Below are 22,888 nucleotides of genomic sequence, written 5' to 3'. Positions count from 1 at the left end.
TTGGCAGATAACCCCCATATACACAGAAAAGACAAATGTAACCATTTCCTTCCTAACCTTTCACAATATAAATCATCCACTTTTTATACATATGGAGTTTACTACTAATACAACTATTTCAGACAAAAATACCAATTTAGAACTCACCTTGAAGATTTCAAATCCAGCTATATCTAAGATACCAATGAACGAGGCTCCTTGCCTCTTTGTTCTGTCTAGGGATTTGTTGATTCTTATAACAAGCCATTTAAACATACGTTCATAGCACGCCTTGGAAATAGCCTCCACTGCAAACTCAACCTAAAATATCAACCAACTTGTTACAAAATGCCTTTATAGGAATAGATTCCAAGACTTGTTAAGGACTTTTAATTCATTTGCAATATTGTATTTTTCTCATTTAACTGTGGTTTAACAGAATCTTGTCAAGTTAAGGATTTGTTGGAAACTTTAACATCTAATCATTTACACATATTTGAGCCATGCCATGGGAAAACCAACATAGTGGGCTTGCGACCAGCATGGATCCAGACCAGCCTGCGCATCTGCGCAGTCTGGTCAGGATCCATGTTGTTCGCTAACAGTTTCTCTAATTCCAATAGGCTTTGAAAGCGAACAGCATGAATCCTGACCAGACTGCGCAGATGTGCAGGCTGGTCCGGATTCATGCTGGTCGCAAGCTACAATGTTGGTTTTCCCGTGGCGTGGCTTATTTATTATCACTTTGTGCTTATACAAGTTAGAATTTCTCTGAAGCTCTTTTTTTTAAATCTTATTTTCTTATTCTGGTTGCCTGACCAAAACAGAGCTATTTTAGCTTTCATAAGTACAAATTTGATAAACAAGGAATGACAAACATATAAGAACCTTATGTTTGTAAACGCAAGTTTGAAAAAGTTATTACCACCTTTTGCTATAAATATAATTCTTTTTTTTTTTTTGGATAACTCGTATTTTCAAAAAATATTGTTTTCTCATGTATTTGTGTGAAAGGTTTGAACACTGAGTTCAGTTAGCAGGAATATTATAAGTATTAATGAATCCAGAAAGAACTACTGAATCCACTGATCTTCATTACCTCTCTTCATGGCTTTGATGTGCTAGTTTATGTGCAATATTGAAAGAAGTGCTTTTCTAACTATGTCATTAGGTATACTGTCTATTTGGACAGCTGCTGTTTTTTTTTTTTGTTGGGTTTAATGTCACAACGGCACAATTATAAGTCATATAGTAACTTTCCAGCTTTGATGGTGGAGGAAGACCCCAGGTGCCCCTCCGTGCATTATTTCATCACGAGCGGGCACCTGGGTAGAACCACCGACCTTCTGTAAGCTAGCTGGATGGCTTCCTTACATGAAAAATTCAACGCCCCGAGTGTGGCTCGAACCCACATTGGTGAGGGTCAAGTAATTTGAAGTCAGCGACCTTAACCACTCGGCCACGGAAGCCCCCGCTGCTGTTTTTTTCTAACATCAAATCAAACAACTTATCGGACTTTTAATATTGAAGAATTAAATACCATACTTTGGGATATTTTCGTCATGGTTAATTTTTCACCTATTTCGCCACCCATATGAAGTGGCGAAAATATAACGCTCAAAAATATACCCATGTCCAAAATTTGAAACCATATAAACGTTAACACTACAATACCTGCTTATCTACATTGTCTATCGATTGCAAATACCTGACATCGGCTATGAAAGGATAACTGCTTTTGTATTAACTGTATTGTTACAAAAACATGAAACCCGACATTTATCACCTTGACCAATTTTTATTAAACCTATTGAATACGTATAGTTGATAATCGGCAGTTAGAATTTCGATACACTTACTGTACATGGTTGTCACAGTGTGAAAATAAACATGTCTATTCTCATTATTATATTTTCAACCGGAAGAAAAAGAAATCGAAATGACTGTTTTAAATAAGCAATTTGTTTGAAAAGCACCTCATCTGATGCTTGTATGTTTTTAAATTGAGACGGTATGGCAAAAAGAAATTTTAGACGTTCATTGACATCTTAACGAATTTTATTTACTTTTATATTTTAATACAATTTGCAATAATTTTCAGTATGTATATACCAGATAAACCGTAATAAAGGCACATGTACGCAGTTTGTGTTCTTGGATAATCGCAGAAAAGTAACCTCCCTTGGATAGGCCTACTCTTCAAATATGCTGGTAATGTTGTTGGATTTTGATGAAATTTTCGGGCAAATTTTCGCCATTTATGTAAGATGGCAAAAAATACACATGCCAAAATAAAACCACTACATTTTGGGTTAAAAGGGCGAAAATTTGCCAAATATCCCAAAGTACGGTAGTTGTGCTACACCTCAACTGATTTTGAAATTCTGTTAAAAAACTGAGCCTAGAGACAAATGAATTGATGGATACTGTGAAATCATTAATATTCGTGGGGGACTAATTTTTGTGGATTTCGTGGTTGAGTCAATCCACGAAATTTAATCCAAACGAACAAGAAAAATTCCCATTCACTTTATGTTCAAAAGTTGTAATCCACGAATTCATATCCCCATGAAATTTTCGTTTTGACCAAAACCACGAAATTTCATGCGCACAAAATTAAATGATTTCACAGTATATGTTTCTTGCTTACCTAGCAGGGAAAGTTTATGTTTGTCCTATCCATGCCTGAGACAGATATTCCCTAGGTAAAAACCTGGTCTAGAATAGTGTGCTCATTGCATTGTGTTAGCATAAACTATACATATATTGTCAGAAATGACCAAATCTATTTGTAATAGAGACCTATTTTGAATGTGATCACACTGATAGGCAAGAAAAATTATCTTACATGTCTGCCTGTCAATGGTAGCTGTTTTCACCCAACCCTTGTGACAGCCTGGATATAAAACCTTATTTATACTTGGTTTTTCATTCCACTCTTCCCCCTCATGTAGGGAGAGTCCTGTCTTACAGCTGTTATGCCCTTATCAGCAGCAAGCATTACAGTACCAAATACATCTTAAATTTTTACAGTCACTATAGTGTATCCTATGTCTATAGAGCAACACTGCTAAGAAGTCTAAAACTTGTTTCTCTGAGTAAGAAACTGGTGAAAACAAGAGCTGTCACTAATGGTGACAAATGCCCCCGCAGCACCTTGACCTTTGACCTGGTGACCCCAAAGTCAGTAGGGGTGGTGTACTCAATAAGTACTATCAGCATGTGAAGTTTGAAGGTCCTGGGTGAAGTGGTTCACATGTAAAGTGCCTTCATGCAAAAAGTTAACGTTGGCCCCTGTGACCTTGACCTTTGACCTGGTGACCCTAAAGTCATTAGGGGTGGTGTACTCATAAAGTACTATCAGCATGTAAAGTTTGAAGGTTCTGGGTGAAGTGGTTCGCGAGTAAAGTGCCTTCATGCAAAAAGTTAATGTTGGCCCCTGTGACCTTGACCTTTGACCTGCTGACCCCAAAGTCAGTAGGAGTGGTGTACTCAATAAGTACTATCAGCATGTGAAATTTGAAGGTCCTGGGTGCAGTGGTTCGCGAGTCAAGTGCCTTCATGCAAAAAGTTAATGTTGGCCCCTGTGACCTTGACCTTTGACCCCAAAGTCAGTAGGGTGGTGCACTCAATAAGTACTATCAGCAGGTGAAGTTTGAAGGTCCTGGGTGCAGTGGTTCGCAAGTAAAGTGCCTTCATGCAAAAAGTTAACATTGGCCCCTGTGACCTTGACCTTTGACCTGGTGACCCCAGTCAATAGGGGTGGTATACTCAATAAGTACTATCAGCATGTGAAGTTTCAAGGTCCTGGGCGCAGTGGTTCACGAGTAAAGTGCCTTCATGCAAAAAGTTAACGTTGTGACTAACGAACTAACTAACGAATGAACGGACGGACAGTTGAAAACTAATATGCCCCCTTTGGGGGCATAAAAAAATATCTATATTTTAGATAATGTATTTGCTGTTCAGAGTTTCTACTAGGTCTTCTGAAAATTAATTTTTGCTATACCTGTTCCCTGGTTTGAGCTTTGGTGACATAGTCTCTGCCCACCTTGATCCTTGGACGAAGGAATGCTTGGGTAACAGCAGTTACTGGAAGCCCTAACAAGTGACACGCTTTCTGGGCCACTGAAAAAAACAATTTCATAACCCAGGGACGTAAGTAAGAATATAACGAAATATTCATATTTTACTTATCATATGCATAGAAGTAACTACTACACCTGTAAATGTCTTTTAACTGAAGTAAACCTTTTAATTTAAAATGTAAAATGGAATTTTTGGAGAGAAAAAACAACAAAGAGTGAAATGTTGGGTTGTTGTGTGCGTTTGTTTTAGCTTATTTGCACTTTATTGATAAACAGTTCGAAATTTGCATTTACCTTTATCCACTGCTATTTTCTTAACTTGAAAAAATTACATTAAATTACTTTTCATCACCAACATTTTTTTTAACTTACAAATAAAGTTGTTTAACATTGTAACACAATACGATTTTTTTCCTATTAAAAAAGAAGACTGAAACTGTGTAATATTATGCAATAAAATCACTGTTTGTACATTACAATCATTTCGTCATACTGTCCAACATCGTGCCAGCAGGCAAGTATTTGGTGGATGTCTTCAATGATGTAGATAATAATCCTTTATACTGTGTTTGAATCAAATTGATTTATCTCAAACTGTGATATCCTCTTCACTAATATCATCGTCATTCAGATGCGAATATATCACTCATGCTCATCCTCGTAATTCCTCAGCATATGAGCCCAAAACAATGATTTTATTCAACGCTATATCAATGTTTGGGATATATCATTTCCTACAAATTTGCATTTGTCACCCATGCTGGAATAATCAAAGTTACAACTGCGTATGTGTGAGGATTTCATTTTATTTCGATATGTGTCTGATGTGTCGAAATTCATAATGCTGCGAATCACTCCCATATTAATGTAGCTGTACACATTCTTACAAACTTGTGAAACTCAGGTTAGAAGTTTTATATGTGTAGATTCACCTACAGTGAACGAAAATCTATCGCACACTTTCAACTGACAAATATTTTGTATTAAGGTAAGCATACACATACAGAATTAAAATCTGAATATGCCTTTTACCACAACTTTTTCATTAAACTAACCTGTATTGTCAGGAAGTGTGGCCTGGTCAGATTTTCTGTCTTGCTGAAACTTCATGTTTCCCAACAGCAACACTGATGACATTATCCGGAGAAGTGCTACAAAAAAATTATATTCATACTATGATAGTCAGCAAATAAAAAGATTTTTTTTTTCAAATGTACCTACATGGGCTTAGCAAGAGGATCTAGGACATTTTTTTGTTTTTGTTGGGTTAAACATTGCACAGACACAATTATAGGTCATATGACAACTTTCCAGCTTCGAAGGTGGAGGAAGACCCCAGCTGCCCCTACATCATTATTTCATCATGGGCAGGCACTTGAGTTGAAACACTGACCTTCTGTAAGACAGCTGGATGGCTCCTCACATGAAGATTTCAATTCCCCGAGTAAGGCCTGAACTTCCATAGGTGAGGGACAAGTGATTTGAAGTCAGAGACCTTAATAACTCGGCCACAGGGCCCCCCGACCTGTGACTAGTGCGGGTGCGCATGACGCAGCATTCTCCACTTTTACAGTTTTACAATTTCTGTTCTATTAAGATAAATGTTTTATGCTATCTTCTTAATGTTTTTCTGTAACCTGCTTGCACTCAATGTATTTTTGATTCCCATCCCTATTCCAATGACAGTAAATGATCATTTTGAAACTTAAATAGTTGTCATCTTAAAACTTCAAATATTTGCATTAGACAAGACACAAGGATTCTCAACTTAATTTTAAAATCAAATGATTAAACAGATTAACACATTTTTAAGCAGAACACTCGAACATTAATTCATATTCTGCTTAACAGTTCTAGTTTTCCCCCTTTTCATGGCAAGGTATGATTTTGTAACGACATGAATGTTCCGTGTGCAAGGCTTATAAAATCATGTATACCAGATTGTTCTTCAGGCGTAATACCCATGATGTTCATAGCTTCTATAGTTAGTCGGAACTCAGCTGCATCATCAATACCACCTACTGTAATCTGCCCCTTGGTCAGGTATCGGTAATTGTTGATATCCTCTAGCAAGAACTCCTCTGAAAAGGAAACCAGTGAAACTCGGTTAAAAACTGTGAAATTATTATTCTTCATTTTGGGACTTACCACCACAGATTTCATGGTCGACTCAATCAATGAAATTAAATCCCAACAAATAAGTAAAATTCCCATTTATTTTCTGTTTAAAATGAGACTAAGCACAGAGTTCAAGCACTATCCCTGAAAAATTCTTATTGTAAGTTGTATAACATACTTCTCTGTGCAGCCGTGGCCCCATTAAGGAACTGGTAGAAAATGTGGAAACATCTCTCCTGGTCAGCCTGTCGTATAGCTCGAGATTTCTCTAGTAAATCTAGCAAACAGTTAAGGAAACCAACAACAGAGAAGAAACATTTGTCTACACAACCTATTTTCAAAGAGCTGCAGAAGGAACAAACAGTTAAGAAATGTACATGTTAGGCTCTTTTTCTGGTCCTTTGGGATCATGGAGTCCATCAATGTATGTGTAATAGAGTTCCGCTAAAGCCGGTGCTAGGGGACGTAAGTTGTATTGCACATTTCATTACCTCTCATGAACAGACTTTATCAAACCGAGTCTGCTATTATTCTTCTTGGTTGCATTCTTTGCTCCAAAGGTTCTTTTTACAGATTTTTTTAAGTCAAACTGCCACTGTTAAGTTCATACGGCAACAATGGAAAAAGACCCTAGATGCCCATCCTGGCATGGTTACTACCAATCTTTTACAAATTACTGGATGGCTTTCTCACATGAAACTGGTCACACTTTTTTGTTTTGTTTTTTAGCTCACCTGTCACATAGTGACAAGGTGAGCTTTTGTGATCACCCTTCGTCCGTCCGTGCGTCCGTCAACAATTTCTTGTCTCTTTTTGGTTAAAGCAATGGTACTCAGGTGAGCGATATAGGGCCATTATGGCCCTCTTGTTTGTAATTTAATGCACATTGTACTTCTAGTCTAATGTACTAATGACACTGTAATTACACTTTATAGATAAAAACATACTCCCCACACATATAAACATAAATAACTAAGCAGATATCAAACAGACAGCCTGTCACCAGCCCGCCACTGGGAATATCTCAGTCTAAGGATACATGTTTCTATGTTGGCCCCAGATATATATCCAGATGTGTCGAAATTGATTCGGATAAATTTTCCCTGAAATAAAGTAATAAGGAAACATATAGTATCTTATTACACAATTAACTTCCTATCTGACTATATACTGGTATAACTACACACCTGGATCTCAGATACTCAGAATGGTTTCTGAAAGTAACAGTCAACTTCCTCACAGTAGCAGGCAGAGGATAAATACTCTCCACTTGTTTTCTTAATTCAAAACAAACAACCTGCTCTACTTGCCTTCAGCTGTACTGGGAACTAGCGCAGAAAAGAATATAACACATTACTGTTCATATTAACTTTGAAAGAGACACATCATTTTATACACCATATAAAAAGTGACCAATAGTGTTAGGGCCAATTAAATGACAATCGAGTTTCAAACATATTGATATAACACGTGTCAGAATAAAAGTTTTGACCAGCTTTTGGACATATACAGTCATCATAACACAAGTTGGTTGAAAAACGAAAACTTACGAATCTTGAGGAGTTGTCATTCTTGATAGTCTTAGCATTTCCGAAAGCTTCCAAGATTGGATTGGCCTGTAGCAGTTGATTCTCAAGTTCTCCCTGTAAAATTTACACATAAAACAGTGAATATCACTCTACACAAGATGAACGCATACATCATGCTTACAAAACACACATGCCAACACCACAAGGGTTACAACAACTAATAATCTAATTTAAATATCTGTGAAATTACTGGGTGACATATTTAATAATATAACAAAATAAATACTTTTTAACCAACACATGGATGGAATCAAGATTTTATTAATACAAGAAAGACTGTTACTTCTTATTTTTACCAATCTGCCGTTTCGAAAAAAAAAAGACGACATCTTTCACCCAAACTAGGAAAGTGAGGTGCATAGAAATATCATAAAAACATATTCAATATAAAATATATAAAAATTAATAAGCAAACATGTAAAACACAACACTGATAAGTAAAAATGAAAGCTCTATAAAAATGATCCCTGAAAAAAATTACCAAAAAATTCTGACACGAATAATTATTTACATTCAGTATGTTTAATATTGCAAAATAATTTTCATCTGCAGTTGCATTCATTCTGTGTAGTAAGTTTTCAGACAACCTAAATCTGGCACTAGATTCTAATTTTCTCTAAAAAGACGGTATAAAAACATGAGAGCTTTCATTCATAGCTACCTCAGTGTTGTGGAAACAATGTGCAAAATATCGTTCTAGTGCAAGGTAATGATTATTTCATCGACATCCTAACAGATGAATTTTTTTGGTCCACATTCCTGTCTATATTGTACGATCTACAGGATATGACTATTACCTGTTTCAAATCCAGAAAGGAAAAAAATTTGCTACGCCTTTGTTCAACATTTTCTACAAATTTTACAGAATCAACACTTTTTCTACAAGACAGTGTTTTTATCACATTGAGAATGCATCGAAGCAATAATAAAAAAATTTGATGACATATATAAACTGCTATCCCTACATAGCTTTTCTGAAAACTCTGAAGTGTAAGTTCAATTATAATTTGACACTAATCTGAATTCACAATTTCCACTGACCATGAAATCACAACATACTTTAGGCATATATGACACGACAGTCTCTACTTTAAGATACTCCCTTACCTTTATTCCCTCTCCCTCCCCACAAAAAAAAAAAATGCTCTTGGAAAATGCTGTTTTCTTCACTTTTCACAACGTGAGCTATGTCAGTAATCTGGTCAAATTTGAATTTCTCACATTTTTCATGCTTAAAGCATTATGTATCAAAGAAACTCATTTCCCTGCAACAGTATAGAACAAAAACTTGAAAATGTAATTGTAACAAAAACACTGTCAAGATTGTTCAAGTAGCTTGTTTTTCTCTGTTTATACTTACGAGGTTGATGTCTCTGTGCTACAATACGCAACAACGGTGAAATTTCCCCATAGCAAGGAAAGAAAAGGAGAGCCTGATTAGACAATGTACATGCTTGGGCCACAATGTATCGCCAGACAACAATGTTTGAAATATTCATAACAATTTTATCTGCTACTACAAATTCCAAGGACGACCCGAAATGAGAATTTGTATATTGTGTGCGATTATGTATTTTTTGTATGCTTTCTCGCCACTTTTCAGTCCTTTATGATGTTCATTTGAGCATGTGACTTTTCTACTAGACACAGAATGCCAAAGTTACATATCAATACTAAGGATTTTTATAATGGGTCCACTCCATAAAAAAAGATGGTCACTTTTCAGCCTGTCTCAGACTGTGGTGCTGGTCATCAGGTTGCACTCTGCAGTTTGAAAAGCTTGAGGTATATTTTCAAGTTTTCTTACACATTTGTCTAAATGCATGTTCAATACTTTATATGCAGAAGTAACAAATAAATGCACCGGATTCCAGAAATATTATCCAATGGCACTTGTAAATATTAAGTTCAAATATCAGTAAATATTAACTTTCAGCACTGAATGAACTAAACCCTTTAATCCGTAAAACACCTAAAAAAATTCTGCAGTTTCCTTAAAGACATTTCCAACATCAAGTGGGCTACTTAAGCGAAATATTTAATAAAAATGTGTGTTTACTATCTGACAACAACATACACAACTATTTCAAACACTGTTAGTCTGGGAGACAACAAAATTATCACATGCAAGTCTTATTTTCTCCTTACAGTATTTTAAAGAATATTTAATTCTACTACATATCTTGAAATTTTCTACAGCGCTATAGTATTAATGCCTTTTAGTTTTCTACTATTTCTGGTACTAATTATTGGATGGTAAATATTTCTAGTAATTTTTTTCCAATTTAATTAACATAACAAAAAAAAAATACATCTGTTATTATTCAATTTTTGAATTTACATATTTTACATAAAATATTTCTGATGTGATTTAAATGCAGAGAAATGCATCCAGGTATTATTATTTCTATTCAAAAAATATTTAAGTGCAGAGACATGTATCCAACTTCTATTTTATGTGATTAATTAATTACATAACCTCTGCAATAGAAGTTTAGTCATCAGTTCACTGGGTGCTCAAAAAGCCAAATTTATGCATTTATTCTTATAATTAATTAATAGGAAAAGTTAATTTGCAAATGGTAAAAGATATAATGTATATTAAGGTGACAAGCAGACAATTTATGCAGTGCTGTTTGTAAAATTGCTTTAATGGGTGAAAGAAATGCGTATTAAATTCCATAGCTTTATAAGCATTTTTTGACAAAATATTGTGAAATGCAGTTGAATTTGTCATTAAGTATATTTCAATAAAATTTTACAACTGAAGTATATAAAGTTTTAACAAAACCCTAAGCAACAATTGACTGTTTGACTGTCCTACAGTTCTTGATAAGCTACAGGAAACTTTCATGTAAAGCTCATTTCAGTGCATGAGAAATGCGCAATATGCCTCAATTATTTCAGACATCAAAAATAATTATGGATGCTATTTCTCTGCTTAAAAAATATTAAAAACACACAAAAATTCGTTCAAAGAATTATGATGAATGAAGGAATGATGCGGCTAATGAAAGCTATTTGCAAGCATCACTTACTATATAATATACACAATGCCTCTATGACGTAAATACAAAAATGCACTATAAGATCTTGTAGCCAGCAGCATGCACTTATATTAGTTAAGGATACCTTTTAGTTTTTGTTTGATAAGTCTGTCTGATCAAGTTTTAAAACTATATATACAAGTAAATTTGAGTTTTCATAGACAAAACCTGGTTCTTTTAATAATTACCTCATAAACATTTTAATTAAGACTTCAAAATACCTTTAAATATCAGGAAACAACTCAGTTTTGAAAATTTATTGTTCTCCAATTCGATACACCCCTTTTAATGATTTTTTTTAAGAAACGTTAAAATTCAGGGCTTCACGTACAGTATTTATCCAGAAGACTGTATGCTCTATAGTGGAACAAAGGCTATAACTTGGTAAGACTTAAGTTACAGTTTATTACAAATTTAAATTTTATTTCAGCAAATGATAAAAACTTGCATGCAAAACTTCAGTCAAACAAGGGCAATTATCTGAATAAATTCCAACCAAGAGTTCTCAGACTTGGGTACACAAGTACACTTGATAAGAAGGATGTTTTGTGTGAAGTTTCAATCCAATAAATGTAGCTGTTACAGAGAAAAGTAAAGATTGTTGCACCCAAAATTCCAGATTCTCTTAGATCAAGGGCCATAATTTAGTGGAGCCAAAAAATGGCAAAATGATAGAAAGAAAAAAGACCCATATGACAACTGGCAATTTGTTTCACAACATACCCTTCACATGCAATTTCTGCATCATCCAGTTGTTACAATTTACAGCTATTAAAGAAATTAAATAACATAATGGGAATATGTATCACATGGAAATTACTGACTACCAATACCAGTCTACTACCTTACGAAATATATCAAGGAAATTTTTAAAATGCATTATTTTTTAAGAATATACACTTTATATATGTATAAAAGGAAAAAGATATTTCAACCTCTTATCAGACCATTTTCTTATAAAACCAATATTAAAGGTATCCTTTCACTTCAATAATAGAAAACTATGGCTGAAAAATAAATACAAGACAGAAACACTGTATCTAAACAGATTATAGCCTATAATAACACAGTACAACTAAATTAAACCTGGAATAATATATCATTCTACAAGAAAAACTCCTATCCTTTGTGGAGAGATTCACAATAATAAAGAAAACAAGACTTTTCAAACAGTGCTATTAACTAACACCTACATTTGGTTAAAAGTAGACTGGGTATGTTAAAAACACAAAAAAAGAACTTTGTGGTAAACTGATAAGGTAGGTATTTGTAACAGGGGATTTCGTGAAAAGAATAATTTTTCTTTTATAAATATATAACAAACAATCAAAAAAGAGATATAGTTTGTATAGTCGTGCATTAATGATTTCTGTCATGCATTTTTATCAACTGTCTGTACTCACAAAAGAAAATGTGTTCTGCTAAAAACAAGATTGGTTCACAACATTAGGTATATATATATATTCTAACTATCACACATAATGTATCAAGCAACACATCAAATAAAGCCAAACATTATTTGCAATAAAATCATTTTAGCCATAACAGTGACAGACCCCATCTAAACTTGGATCAGTTGTAACGAGCAACAAACTGTGCTGCAACTGAACTAAGTTATGCATTCACTGCAACCATCAGGCGATGAACTCTACTTTAATGGCAAGAAGTGGTTCCATTCTTGACCATTCAATGCACCTTTCTGACAATGAAACTCACTATGCCTGTAATAATACAGTTCAAATCTGACTTGTTCACCAGTAACAACAGTTCCAGTTTAAATGAGGTCTTGTGCTGAACATGCAGTTTTTCTGCTTAGTATAATATCATGCTATCTTCAATTTTATTTGTCACGCTAAACCGAATCAATCACAAAAACATACATTTTTCTCACTATTTGTTTTTCTTGTATATATATTGAAGCAACTTTAAAGCATGAAAACTGTCACAAATTACAGTTGTTTGCAAATTTGATCGAGGAATGAATGATGACACAAAATGAAGCTCAACTAAATGATACGTTATGGGTCTAAGGCCATTTTTCACCCTTACTTCTGTTATAACAAATGTGGGGCAGTTAGCCTTATTAGTGATCATGGATTCTGCAGCAGCTCAATCTTGTTCCCAACAAATAAATGACAACTTTGCGATATGAATCAAAAGGTTACGGGACAAATGATTTAAGGCAACTGTCTTCTATCAAATGGTCAAGAAAACAATTTTCCTCCTTCAAAAAATAAACTAAAAGCCTCATGTCTTTTTAGTCTTTGGCTAATATACTGAGCTAACATTGCAACCTTCAGGAGAACTGTAAACTATAAAGCTGACATCAATCTGTCAACCTTAAGGTAAAATTGTTAAGATAAACACTTAAAAGATGTTAGTTTCATAATTATATATCATTTCTAGATGTTATCACTACTTTTATAAGAAAAGAAGATTTTATAACTTTCAACTGAAGAAATTAAACTGATGGCAAGACTGCTGTGAATTTCATTCCATGTGGATAAAGTCCAAGGACTGACCACAGTTTTCACATGCTCTTACTTACTAGCTTAGGAGCTGAAGTAGACTAGAAAGCAATCATAATGTGCTTTAAAAAATTTATTATGATTTTTACCCTTGTCACTCATATGACTTCAAAAGGAGTCGATTGATGCTAAAATGAAAGGGGTATAAATTCTGAGGTTCTATACAGAGCAAGAGAACTGCTCAACTTCGGGGCTAGAGAAGTTTGAGTATATAGTTACTATGTGAGATGGAATTTCAGGTGTTTCAGATTTATATGGGCTTTTAGTGTTGGTGTTAATGGGAAATGTGTATAATGGTAATCTATAACTGCCATCTTACTTTTGAAAATTTGTCATCCTTCAAAGAACAAAAATCCAAGTAAATGTATAATTATAACCCCCAAAATATCAAAGTTATTCAATTCTATTTCGTTATGGAAACTTTGGTTTAAAAAGTTACAATATTATTATTAAAGAAATATGTGTCTGAACAAATCTTTTTCCTAATCAAATATGTAGTAATTTACAGTTATCCTTAATCCTGATGAATATGCAAGACAAAACAAACATTTCGCATGTTGAGAAGATACTTGCTGAATTCTTACTTTAATAGTATTAATGTCAGTTTGATCTAGACAAACTGAAAGCCAAAGAGTGCATCATAGACTTGATAACATCTATGAATTTCTAAATCAAACTGTCTCCATCCAAGTTCGCCACAAAATGTGTTTGTCTTGAAATTCACCACATTAATAAAATTCTAGATATATAACGAAAGCATGGTTAATGGAAACAGCCACACGAAAAAAAGCTTCCACAACTCTGAATCACGAACAAAGACATCCACACGGAAAGTACGAAAACTTGTGTCGTACGTACCATGATATGACTTCTTTCGTCAATTCCCTAGAACATTTACACAAAAGTACAAACGACTTCAAACTAGTAAGTTTAAGGCCTTTTATTGCTTTTGGTATGTAGGAATTAGATTTAACTGCAGTGCTGGAGAAACAGTTTGTAACAAGTTTTCTTTCTGTTACTTTCTTGTACATAAAATGAAGTCCTAGTTCAATATTCTGGCATTAGTTTGAAAGTAATGGGTCACAATTGCAAATAATTTATGTACAAAATCTGAAGCAAAGATTGGTAAAAAAAAAATGGGTATTATTCATGCACATCAAAAAGGGTTGTTTCATGAATTCCGATATAAATGTAGTTTAGCCATTTTCTACCCAAGGCTCAAAAAATATGGGGATAGATTCATAATAACATACTTTCAAGTGACCTAGTCTATGAAGCAAAATCTAGACTGGACTACCTTACCAACATCCAGTCAGTACAAAAAAATATCTAGCTCTTCAAATCTACATTGATTTTCTAAAAATTTGGAAATTTTACCAAATAAAAACAAATCTCTAGCAAAGTTATTCTATTGCTGAAGCAAAACTTCTAGTTGGCAAAGAGCTTGTACAAGTGAAATCTACTGAAAATATTCACTAAAAAAATTGAACCCCGTATCCTTAAACACGCTGCAGTCGCTATTTCACACATACAAATAATATAAAAAATAATAGTCACAAAACAAGACCAGCAGCCAGAGCGAATATCTAGTGAGCTGATGATGATGACAATGATATTTCTGTGACTAATATTTACACCAGTCCAAAATACATACCTGAACGTGGACATTAGAGACAGAGGTGCGTTGTTGTGTGCGTGATGAAGCTGCAACATAAGCGAGATATTGGATGACTTTCTTGGTATTCTCTGTCTTACCAGCACCTGATTCACCTCTGAAATAGAAATGTTACTTAGTGTTACTATGTGTTACTACTAAGCATTCATTTAAACGCAATCAAGGATTTAAATAGGAAATAACAATATCACATGTATATATCACTCTTGAGGATATAATTATTATGCTTAATACAATGACAAACTATCCTGCTATGCATCTAATTTTGAAATCTATTTGAACCCTTAAAGATGTGGCTGAAAAATGTTTCTTGATTTTCCAGATATCTCTTACATAGAAGGGCTTCTCAACTACTAGCTCCTAAACTAGATGCCTATTGTAATGGAAGTTTGACAACAGCTGGTAAGTGACCTGCCAGATGAAACAGAAAAGCATCGTAGTTGTGCATTGAATGTAGAGGTTTTCAATTAAATATTCATTGGTGATGATTTGATGAAACTATAAGAACAGATCCCCAACAGAAGAACTTAGACTAGGCGGCAAATAAAACTGACCATTTTTCTTACCAATCTTGAATCTAAGAACAGCTGTCTTTAGCTGTCAACAGTCATCAGAGCGCACAGCCAACAAGTGTATCATGAATTTATTCAATCTGTCATGCATTCCAATTATGAAATATGCAGTAGATTGCTGCAGCTCAAAACAAAAACAACAGAGATGTGCTTATTATATTTTCGAGTTTTCATATAGTTGTTGCCTTCTATGCCATAATTTTTGTTTTGTTTCTGATGGGTTAAACATTATTTAGGTCATATGGTGACTTTTGTTGGGGAGGAAGAATGCTTGGTGCTCCTTCATGCATTATTTTAAGTACAGGCTGGCACCTGAGTAGAAATACTTACATGATATAAGACGGAATGAATTCTCACACAAAAGAATTCTACACTCCAAGGAAGATTTTGAACCCAGAACAGTGAGGAGCAATGGATTCAAAGTAAAGTGACCATAACCATCTGGCCATAGAGGTCTCCTGACATAATTTATAATACAATTCAGATACTGAGATTACCTTTCATAGTCAAATGCTTTCCGTGACCCTGGAAAGAACTACTCTGTTATGCTGGTGTTTTGGGTTTTTTTTAAATTTAAGCTTAAAGCAAAAGTTGATAATTAATCAGCTGGCATATCTAATTTGCTCAGTGTAGGTCTAATTAAATAACAGCAATACTGGCTGTATCAGAACATGATCTTCATATACAAAGTGGCAAGAAACAAGGTAGGATGCTTGCATGCTGGGATAATGAGATCATTATTAACTGTTCCTATCATGTTTAATCACATTCCCTATGTTCCTAGATTTGCAAATATTTCTCAAAGGAAGATAACAGATAAAAAAAAAATGGACAGAAAATGATACACTTGTTATAACTAGAAAATGCTTTTGTAAAAAAGCGCATGTCTCCCCCAATGCAAAGTCCTATAGGCACGAAGTCAATAGGGGTCAGGAGCGAAAGTCAAAGAGACACTGACGGTTGGCTGCAATAGGGATCATCTACTTGGCATGTCCAGTCATCCTGCTAAATTTCAACACTAGTGGCCTAGTGGTTCTCAAGTCACTGTTCAGGTTCCTGTGACCTTGACCTTTGATCAAGTGACCACAAAATAAATAGGGGTCATCTACTCTGCATGTCCAATCATCCTATTAAGTTTCAACATTGTAGGTCAAGTGGTTCTCAAGTTATTTCCAAAAAATGATTTTACATGAACAGGCCATTGTGACCTTGACCTTTATTAGACTGACTCCAAAATCAATAGGGGTCATCTACTCTGCATGTTCAATCATCCTATGAAGTTTCAACATTCTGGGTCAAATGGTTCTCAAGTTATTGATCGGAACTGGTTATCAATGTTCAGGCCCCTGTGACCTTGACCTTTGACGGAGTGACCCCAAAAACAATAAGGGTCATTTACTCTGCATGAACAATCATCCTATGAAGTTTCAACATTCTGGGTCGTGAGGTTCTCAAGTTATTGATTGGAAATGGTTTTCCATGTTCAGGCCCCTGTGGCCTTGACCTTTAACAGAGTGACCCTAAAATCGTTGGGGTTCATCTACTCTGCATGACCAATAATCCTACGAAGTTTCATCATTCTGGGTCAAGTGGTTCTCAAGTTACTGACCGGAAATGGTTTTCAATGTTCGGGCCCCTGTGACCTTGACCTTTCACAGAGTGACCCCAAAATCGTTAGGGGTCATCTACTCTTTATGATCAATCATCCTATTAAGTTTCAACATTCTGGGTCAAGTGGTTCTCAAGTTACTGACCGGAAATGGTTTTCAATGTTCAGGCCCCTGTGACCTTGACCTTTAATGGAGTGACCCCAAAATCGATAGGGGTCATCTACTTTGCATGTACAATCATCCTATGAAGTTTCAACATTCTGGGTCAAGTGGTTCTCTAGTTATTGATCAGAAATGGTTTTCAATGTTCAGGCCCCTGTGACCTTGACCTTTGACGGAGTGACCCCAAAAACAATAGGGGTCGTCTACTCTTTATGACCAATCATCCTATGAAGTTTCAACATTCTGGGTCAGGTGGTTCTCTAGTTATTGATTGAAAATGGTTTTCAATGTTCAGGCCCCTGTGACCTTGACCTTTGACGGAGTGACCCCAAAATCAATAGGGGTCATCTACTCTTCATGACCAATCATCCTATGAAGTTTCAACATTCTGGGTCAAGTGGTTCTCTAGTTATTGATCGGAAATGGTTTTCAATGTTCAGGCCCCTGTGACCTTGACCTTTGACGAAGTGACCCCAAAATCAATAGGGGTCATCTACTCTTCATGACCAATCATCCTATGAAGTTTCAACATTGTAGGTCAAGTGGTTCTCAAGTTATTTCCAAAAAATGATTTTACATGAACAGGCCATTGTGACCTTGACCTTTATTAGACTGACTCCAAAATCAATAGGGGTCATCTACTCTGCATGTTCAATCATCCTATGAAGTTTCAACATTCTGGGTCAAATGGTTCTCAAGTTATTGATCGAAACTGGTTATCAATGTTCAGGCCCCTGTGACCTTGACCTTTGACGGAGTGACCCCAAAAACAATAAGGGTCATTTACTCTGCATGAACAATCATCCTATGAAGTTTCAACATTCTGGGTCGTGAGGTTCTCAAGTTATTGATTGGAAATGGTTTTCCATGTTCAGGCCCCTGTGGCCTTGACCTTTAACAGAGTGACCCTAAAATCGTTGGGGTTCATCTACTCTGCATGACCAATAATCCTACGAAGTTTCATCATTCTGGGTCAAGTGGTTCTCAAGTTACTGACCGGAAATGGTTTTCAATGTTCGGGCCCCTGTGACCTTGACCTTTCACAGAGTGACCCCAAAATTGTTAGGGGTCATCTACTCTTTATGATCAATCATCCTATTAAGTTTCAACATTCTGGGTCAAGTGGTTCTCAAGTTACTGACCGGAAATGGTTTTCAATGTTCAGGCCCCTGTGACCTTGACCTTTAATGGAGTGACCCCAAAATCGATAGTGGTCATCTACTTTGCATGTACAATCATCCTATGAAGTTTCAACATTCTGGGTCAAGTGGTTCTCTAGTTATTGATCAGAAATGGTTTTCAATGTTCAGGCCCCTGTGACCTTGACCTTTGACGGAGTGACCCCAAAAACAATAGGGGTCGTCTACTCTTTATGACCAATCATCCTATGAAGTTTCAACATTCTGGGTCAGATGGTTCTCTAGTTATTGATTGAAAATGGTTTTCAATGTTCAGGCCCCTGTGACCTTGACATTTGACGGAGTGACCCCAAAATCAATAGGGGTCATCTACTCTTCATGACCAATCATCCTATGAAGTTTCAACATTCTGGGTCAAGTGGTTCTCTAGTTATTGATCGGAAATGGTTTTCAATGTTCAGGCCCCTGTGACCTTGACCTTTGATGGAGTGACCCCAAAAACAATAGGGGTCGTCTACTCCAGCAGCCCTACAACCCTATGAAGTTTGAAGGTTCTAGGTCAAATGGTTCTCCAGTTATTGCTCGGAAATGAAGTGTGACGTACGGACGGACGGACAGGGCAAAAACAATATGTCTCCTGGGGGAGACATAAATACATACGTTACTAGACCTGTGTGTGCTATTTTAAGATTTTGCTTCTAATTTCTTCCAATATTTTCTTATTTTTGACATCATTTAATTTCAGAGAAGCCAAATTTTGTAGTTTTGGTGTATTCCTTATATCACATTTTATAAGACAAGACAATTTAGAAGTAAGTTATCAAACAAACTGCTCATTAGTATGTTCTCTGGAATATCATAAATTCTAATCTCAAATATTATAAAACATCATACCTATCATAGTTTTCATGCAATTCTATGAATAACAAAAAGTAAAGAAATTTCTTAAACACAATGTTAAGGTGAGGAACTGAAACTTCAGTGAAATCAACTTCAAAGGTAATTGACGACAATTTTTGGTTCAATTAGCTAATCTCTTGTGCTATTTGGGGGTGTTTTGGTTTCAGTCCTTAATGCAGCTTGCAGGTTTCAACCAACCAATAAAGCTGAAATTGCAAGCATAAGGTAAGGATTGCTGATAGTGTGTTCATTAATAATCTCTTCTCCATGAAACAAGATTTATCTGAGGAAACAGGTTCTTCACAGCATTTTGCAGTAATAGCAATATGATTGTTTTTAAATACATCTATAATATAGATTCTGAAGTGAATACAAGAGATCACAGAGTGATCTTGGCGCCCACCAATGTGCCATTTTTGAGTGTTCCAAATTTCAAGACTTACTGACTAGCTCAAGGTCAAATTTCATTTCCGTACACAACACAAATCTATGCAAGTGGTCCAAATTTGAAGGCTGTAGCTTGAGAAATGTAAAAGTAGGTCACTAGGTCAAAATCAAGGTCAAATTTTACTTCGGAATACAAAACTACGCATGTGGTCCAAATTTGAAGCCTGTACCTTCAAAAATGTGAAAGTAGGTCACTAGGTCAATGTAAAGGTCAAAGTTTGTTTCGGTACACAAAACTATGCATGTGGTCCAAATCTGAAGGCTGTAGCTTGAGAAATGTAAAAGTAGGTCACAAGGTCAAAATCAAGGTCAAATTTTATTTCGGAATACAAAACTATGCATGTGGTCCAAATTTGAAGCCTGTACCTTAAAAATGTGAAAGTAGGTCACTAGGTCAATGTAAAGGTCAAAGGTCATTTCAGTACACAAAACTATGCAAGTGGTCCAAATTTGAAGCCTGTACCTTCAAAAATGTGAAAGTAGGTCACTAGGTCAAAATCAAGGTCAAATTTTATTTCAGAATACAAAACTATGCATGTGGTCCAAATTTGAAGCCTGTACCTTCAAAAATGTGAAAGTAGGTCACTAGGTCAATGTCAAGGTCAAAGTTTTTTCCGGTACACAAAACTATGCATGTAGTCCAAATTTGAAGGCTGTAGCTTGAGAAATGTGAAAGTAGGTCACTAGGTCAAAATCAATGTCAAATTCATTTTGAAACAGGAAACTATGCATATGGTCCAAATTTGATGCCTGTACCTTCAAAAATGTGAAAGTAGGTCACTAGGTCAAAATAAAGGTCAAAGTTTTTTCCAGTGCACAAAATTATGCATGTGGTCCAAATTTGAAGGCTGTAGCTACAGAAATGTGAAAGTAGGTCACTAGGTCAAAATCAAGGTCAACTCATGTCAAGGTTCATCTTGCCACTCAAAAATATACATGTGGTCCAAGTTTGAATGTTGTAGTTACTGACAAGAACATTTTAAAAGCTTTTCCCTATATAAGCCTATATGAACCATGTGACCCCTGGGGCGGGGCCATATTTAACCCTAGGAGGATAATTTGAACAAACTTGGTAGAGAACCACTAGATGATGCTACATTACAAGTATCAAAGCCCTAGGCTTTGTGGTTTGGACAAGAAGATTTTCAAAGTTTTTCCCTATATAAGTCTATGTAAACCATACGACCCCCAGGGCGGGGCCATATTTGACCCTAGGGGTATAATTTGAACAATCTTAGTTGAAGACCACTAGATGATGTCACATACAAAATATCAAAGCCCTAGGCCCTGTGGTTTTGGACAAGAGGTTATTCAAAGTTTTTCCCTATATAAGTCTATATAAACCATGTGACCCCCAGGGCGGGGCCATATTTGACCCCAGAGAAATAATTTGAATCATCTTGGTAGAGGACCACTAGATGATGCTTCATACCAAATATCAAAGCCCTAGGCTCTGTGGTTTTGGACAAGAAGGTTTTCAAAGTTTTTCCCTATATAAATCTATATAAATTATAGAAATAAACAAAGGGCCATAACTCACTCATAAATTGTTGAACCAGTCTGATTTTCAGGGGGACACAACTAGGGTACCAATACATCATTCTGACAAAGTTTGGTCAAAATCCCCCCAGTAGTTTCTGAGGAGATGCGATAACGAGAAATTGTTAACGGACGGACGGACGGACGGACTGACGGACGGACGGAATGACGGACCGACGGACCACGGACGCAGAGTGATTTTAATAGCCCACCATCATCATGATGGTGGGCTAATAAAACATTTATAACTGGCACAGATTAACCATAAGCAAAATCCTGTAACTGAAGGTCTCCCACCATAAGGAATTTCATTCATAAAAAAAGTTTTCTTTTGAATCAAAAGCAGACAACAGATGCACAGAAAGTGGAAATTATTTGTGTACATGCAAGCCACCTGTAGACTTGGAGGTGAGACTCCATTACACTACATGTTGAGAGAATATTACTGTACAGATGCCAGGATATTGTCTTTCAACAGTTTCAATCATGTCAGCTTACATACTACTGTCTCAGGTATGTTATACTGTACCAAATATATTACTTTATGACTTTCTCATCAAATATTTCTATCTCACCCAATTCTGCAAATACCTCATTTTATATACTTCCTGTATATACTGTAATAAATGATATACAGCCGCATATACAGGGCTACTTTCCCTCAATCTACAGCGATTTTTTTTTTGGCATTTTTGGAAAGCGTCCGCGTCCGGACGATTTGGGAAAAATAGCCTCGTTTTCATCCTAATTGGGAATTTTGTGTAACATACAAAATTACAATAACCCCTTTCCTGGATCTAATTGAGTTACACTAGAGCTAGTGTTCTGATCATCACAACATGATACAGTGGCCTGACTCTGAGATAACGATGGTTGTTCTTAAGGCACACACTCTGGCACAAATTAAACCGGAGTTACACAAGAGTTCTCCTGACTTTGACATGAAAACGACACCGATGTCGACGATTCAACAGATGTTTACTCAGTCAGAACAGGCTGTGAGTTTGCCCGTGAGAATCTGAACTCCACAAGGCTTTTGCAGCCAGCAAGCTTAGATTTTGTTAGCCTTTGAACATTATATTTGCTGTTGTGACTCATTGTTCGCACAGTTTGTCACTGGTTCTACAGAAAAAGATCGTGGAAACCGGTTACCGAAAACAATGCATGGTGCGATTGATTAAATTCGCGCTTGTAATGACAGAGAACATGTTCTAAATTTTAATTGAGTATTTGCTCTTTGGTCAAAATTAGCAAACACTCGATTAAAATTCGGAACATATTTTCTATAATTGGCGAATTTTACGATGTCTGGACAGCAGCCGTTTCAAAAATGTTTGTAGGCCTTTTTTGGGAATAATTTGGTCTGAAATTGGGAAAAATGGTCATTATTTTCAATTGGGAAAGGGTCCGTTTTACGGACCCTATTAAAGAAGGAACAAAATCGCTGATCTACTCCCCACCCCCACTCCTTAAGAATTGCATTCAGTACCTACCT

At 35.7% G+C, this 22,888-nt stretch overlaps 1 protein-coding gene across 19 annotated transcripts in view; it reads right to left on the bottom strand.

The window, feature by feature from the left end:
- The window catches only part of LOC123562381 (myosin heavy chain, non-muscle-like), a 108,077-nt gene that overhangs the window by 64,583 nt on the left and 20,606 nt on the right, over positions 1-22,888 (bottom strand). For 8 of the 19 annotated variants that reach the window (XM_053537269.1, XM_053537252.1, XM_053537256.1 and 5 more), the window contains exons 4-13: positions 15,004-15,121; positions 14,208-14,234; positions 9,135-9,152; positions 7,736-7,828; positions 7,225-7,288; positions 6,364-6,462; positions 6,005-6,148; positions 5,123-5,218; positions 3,989-4,107; positions 148-300 (exon numbers count right to left, since the gene is read on the bottom strand). In XM_053537269.1, coding sequence (XP_053393244.1) covers positions 148-300; positions 3,989-4,107; positions 5,123-5,218; positions 6,005-6,148; positions 6,364-6,462; positions 7,225-7,288; positions 7,736-7,828; positions 9,135-9,152; positions 14,208-14,234; positions 15,004-15,121 — 931 coding nt within the window. Of the gene's footprint in view, positions 1-147; positions 301-3,988; positions 4,108-5,122; positions 5,219-6,004; positions 6,149-6,363; positions 6,463-7,224; positions 7,289-7,735; positions 7,829-9,134; positions 9,153-12,224; positions 12,243-13,668; positions 13,687-14,207; positions 14,235-15,003; positions 15,122-22,888 lie in introns of all 19 variants that reach the window. The other 11 variants (XM_053537264.1, XM_053537267.1, XM_053537268.1 and 8 more) reach the window with 8 other exon arrangements.

This window comes from Mercenaria mercenaria, chromosome 2 (assembly GCF_021730395.1).
Source record: "Mercenaria mercenaria strain notata chromosome 2, MADL_Memer_1, whole genome shotgun sequence".
NCBI lineage: Eukaryota > Metazoa > Mollusca > Bivalvia > Venerida > Veneridae > Mercenaria > Mercenaria mercenaria.
This window is presented reverse-complemented; position numbering and strand designations above follow the sequence as displayed.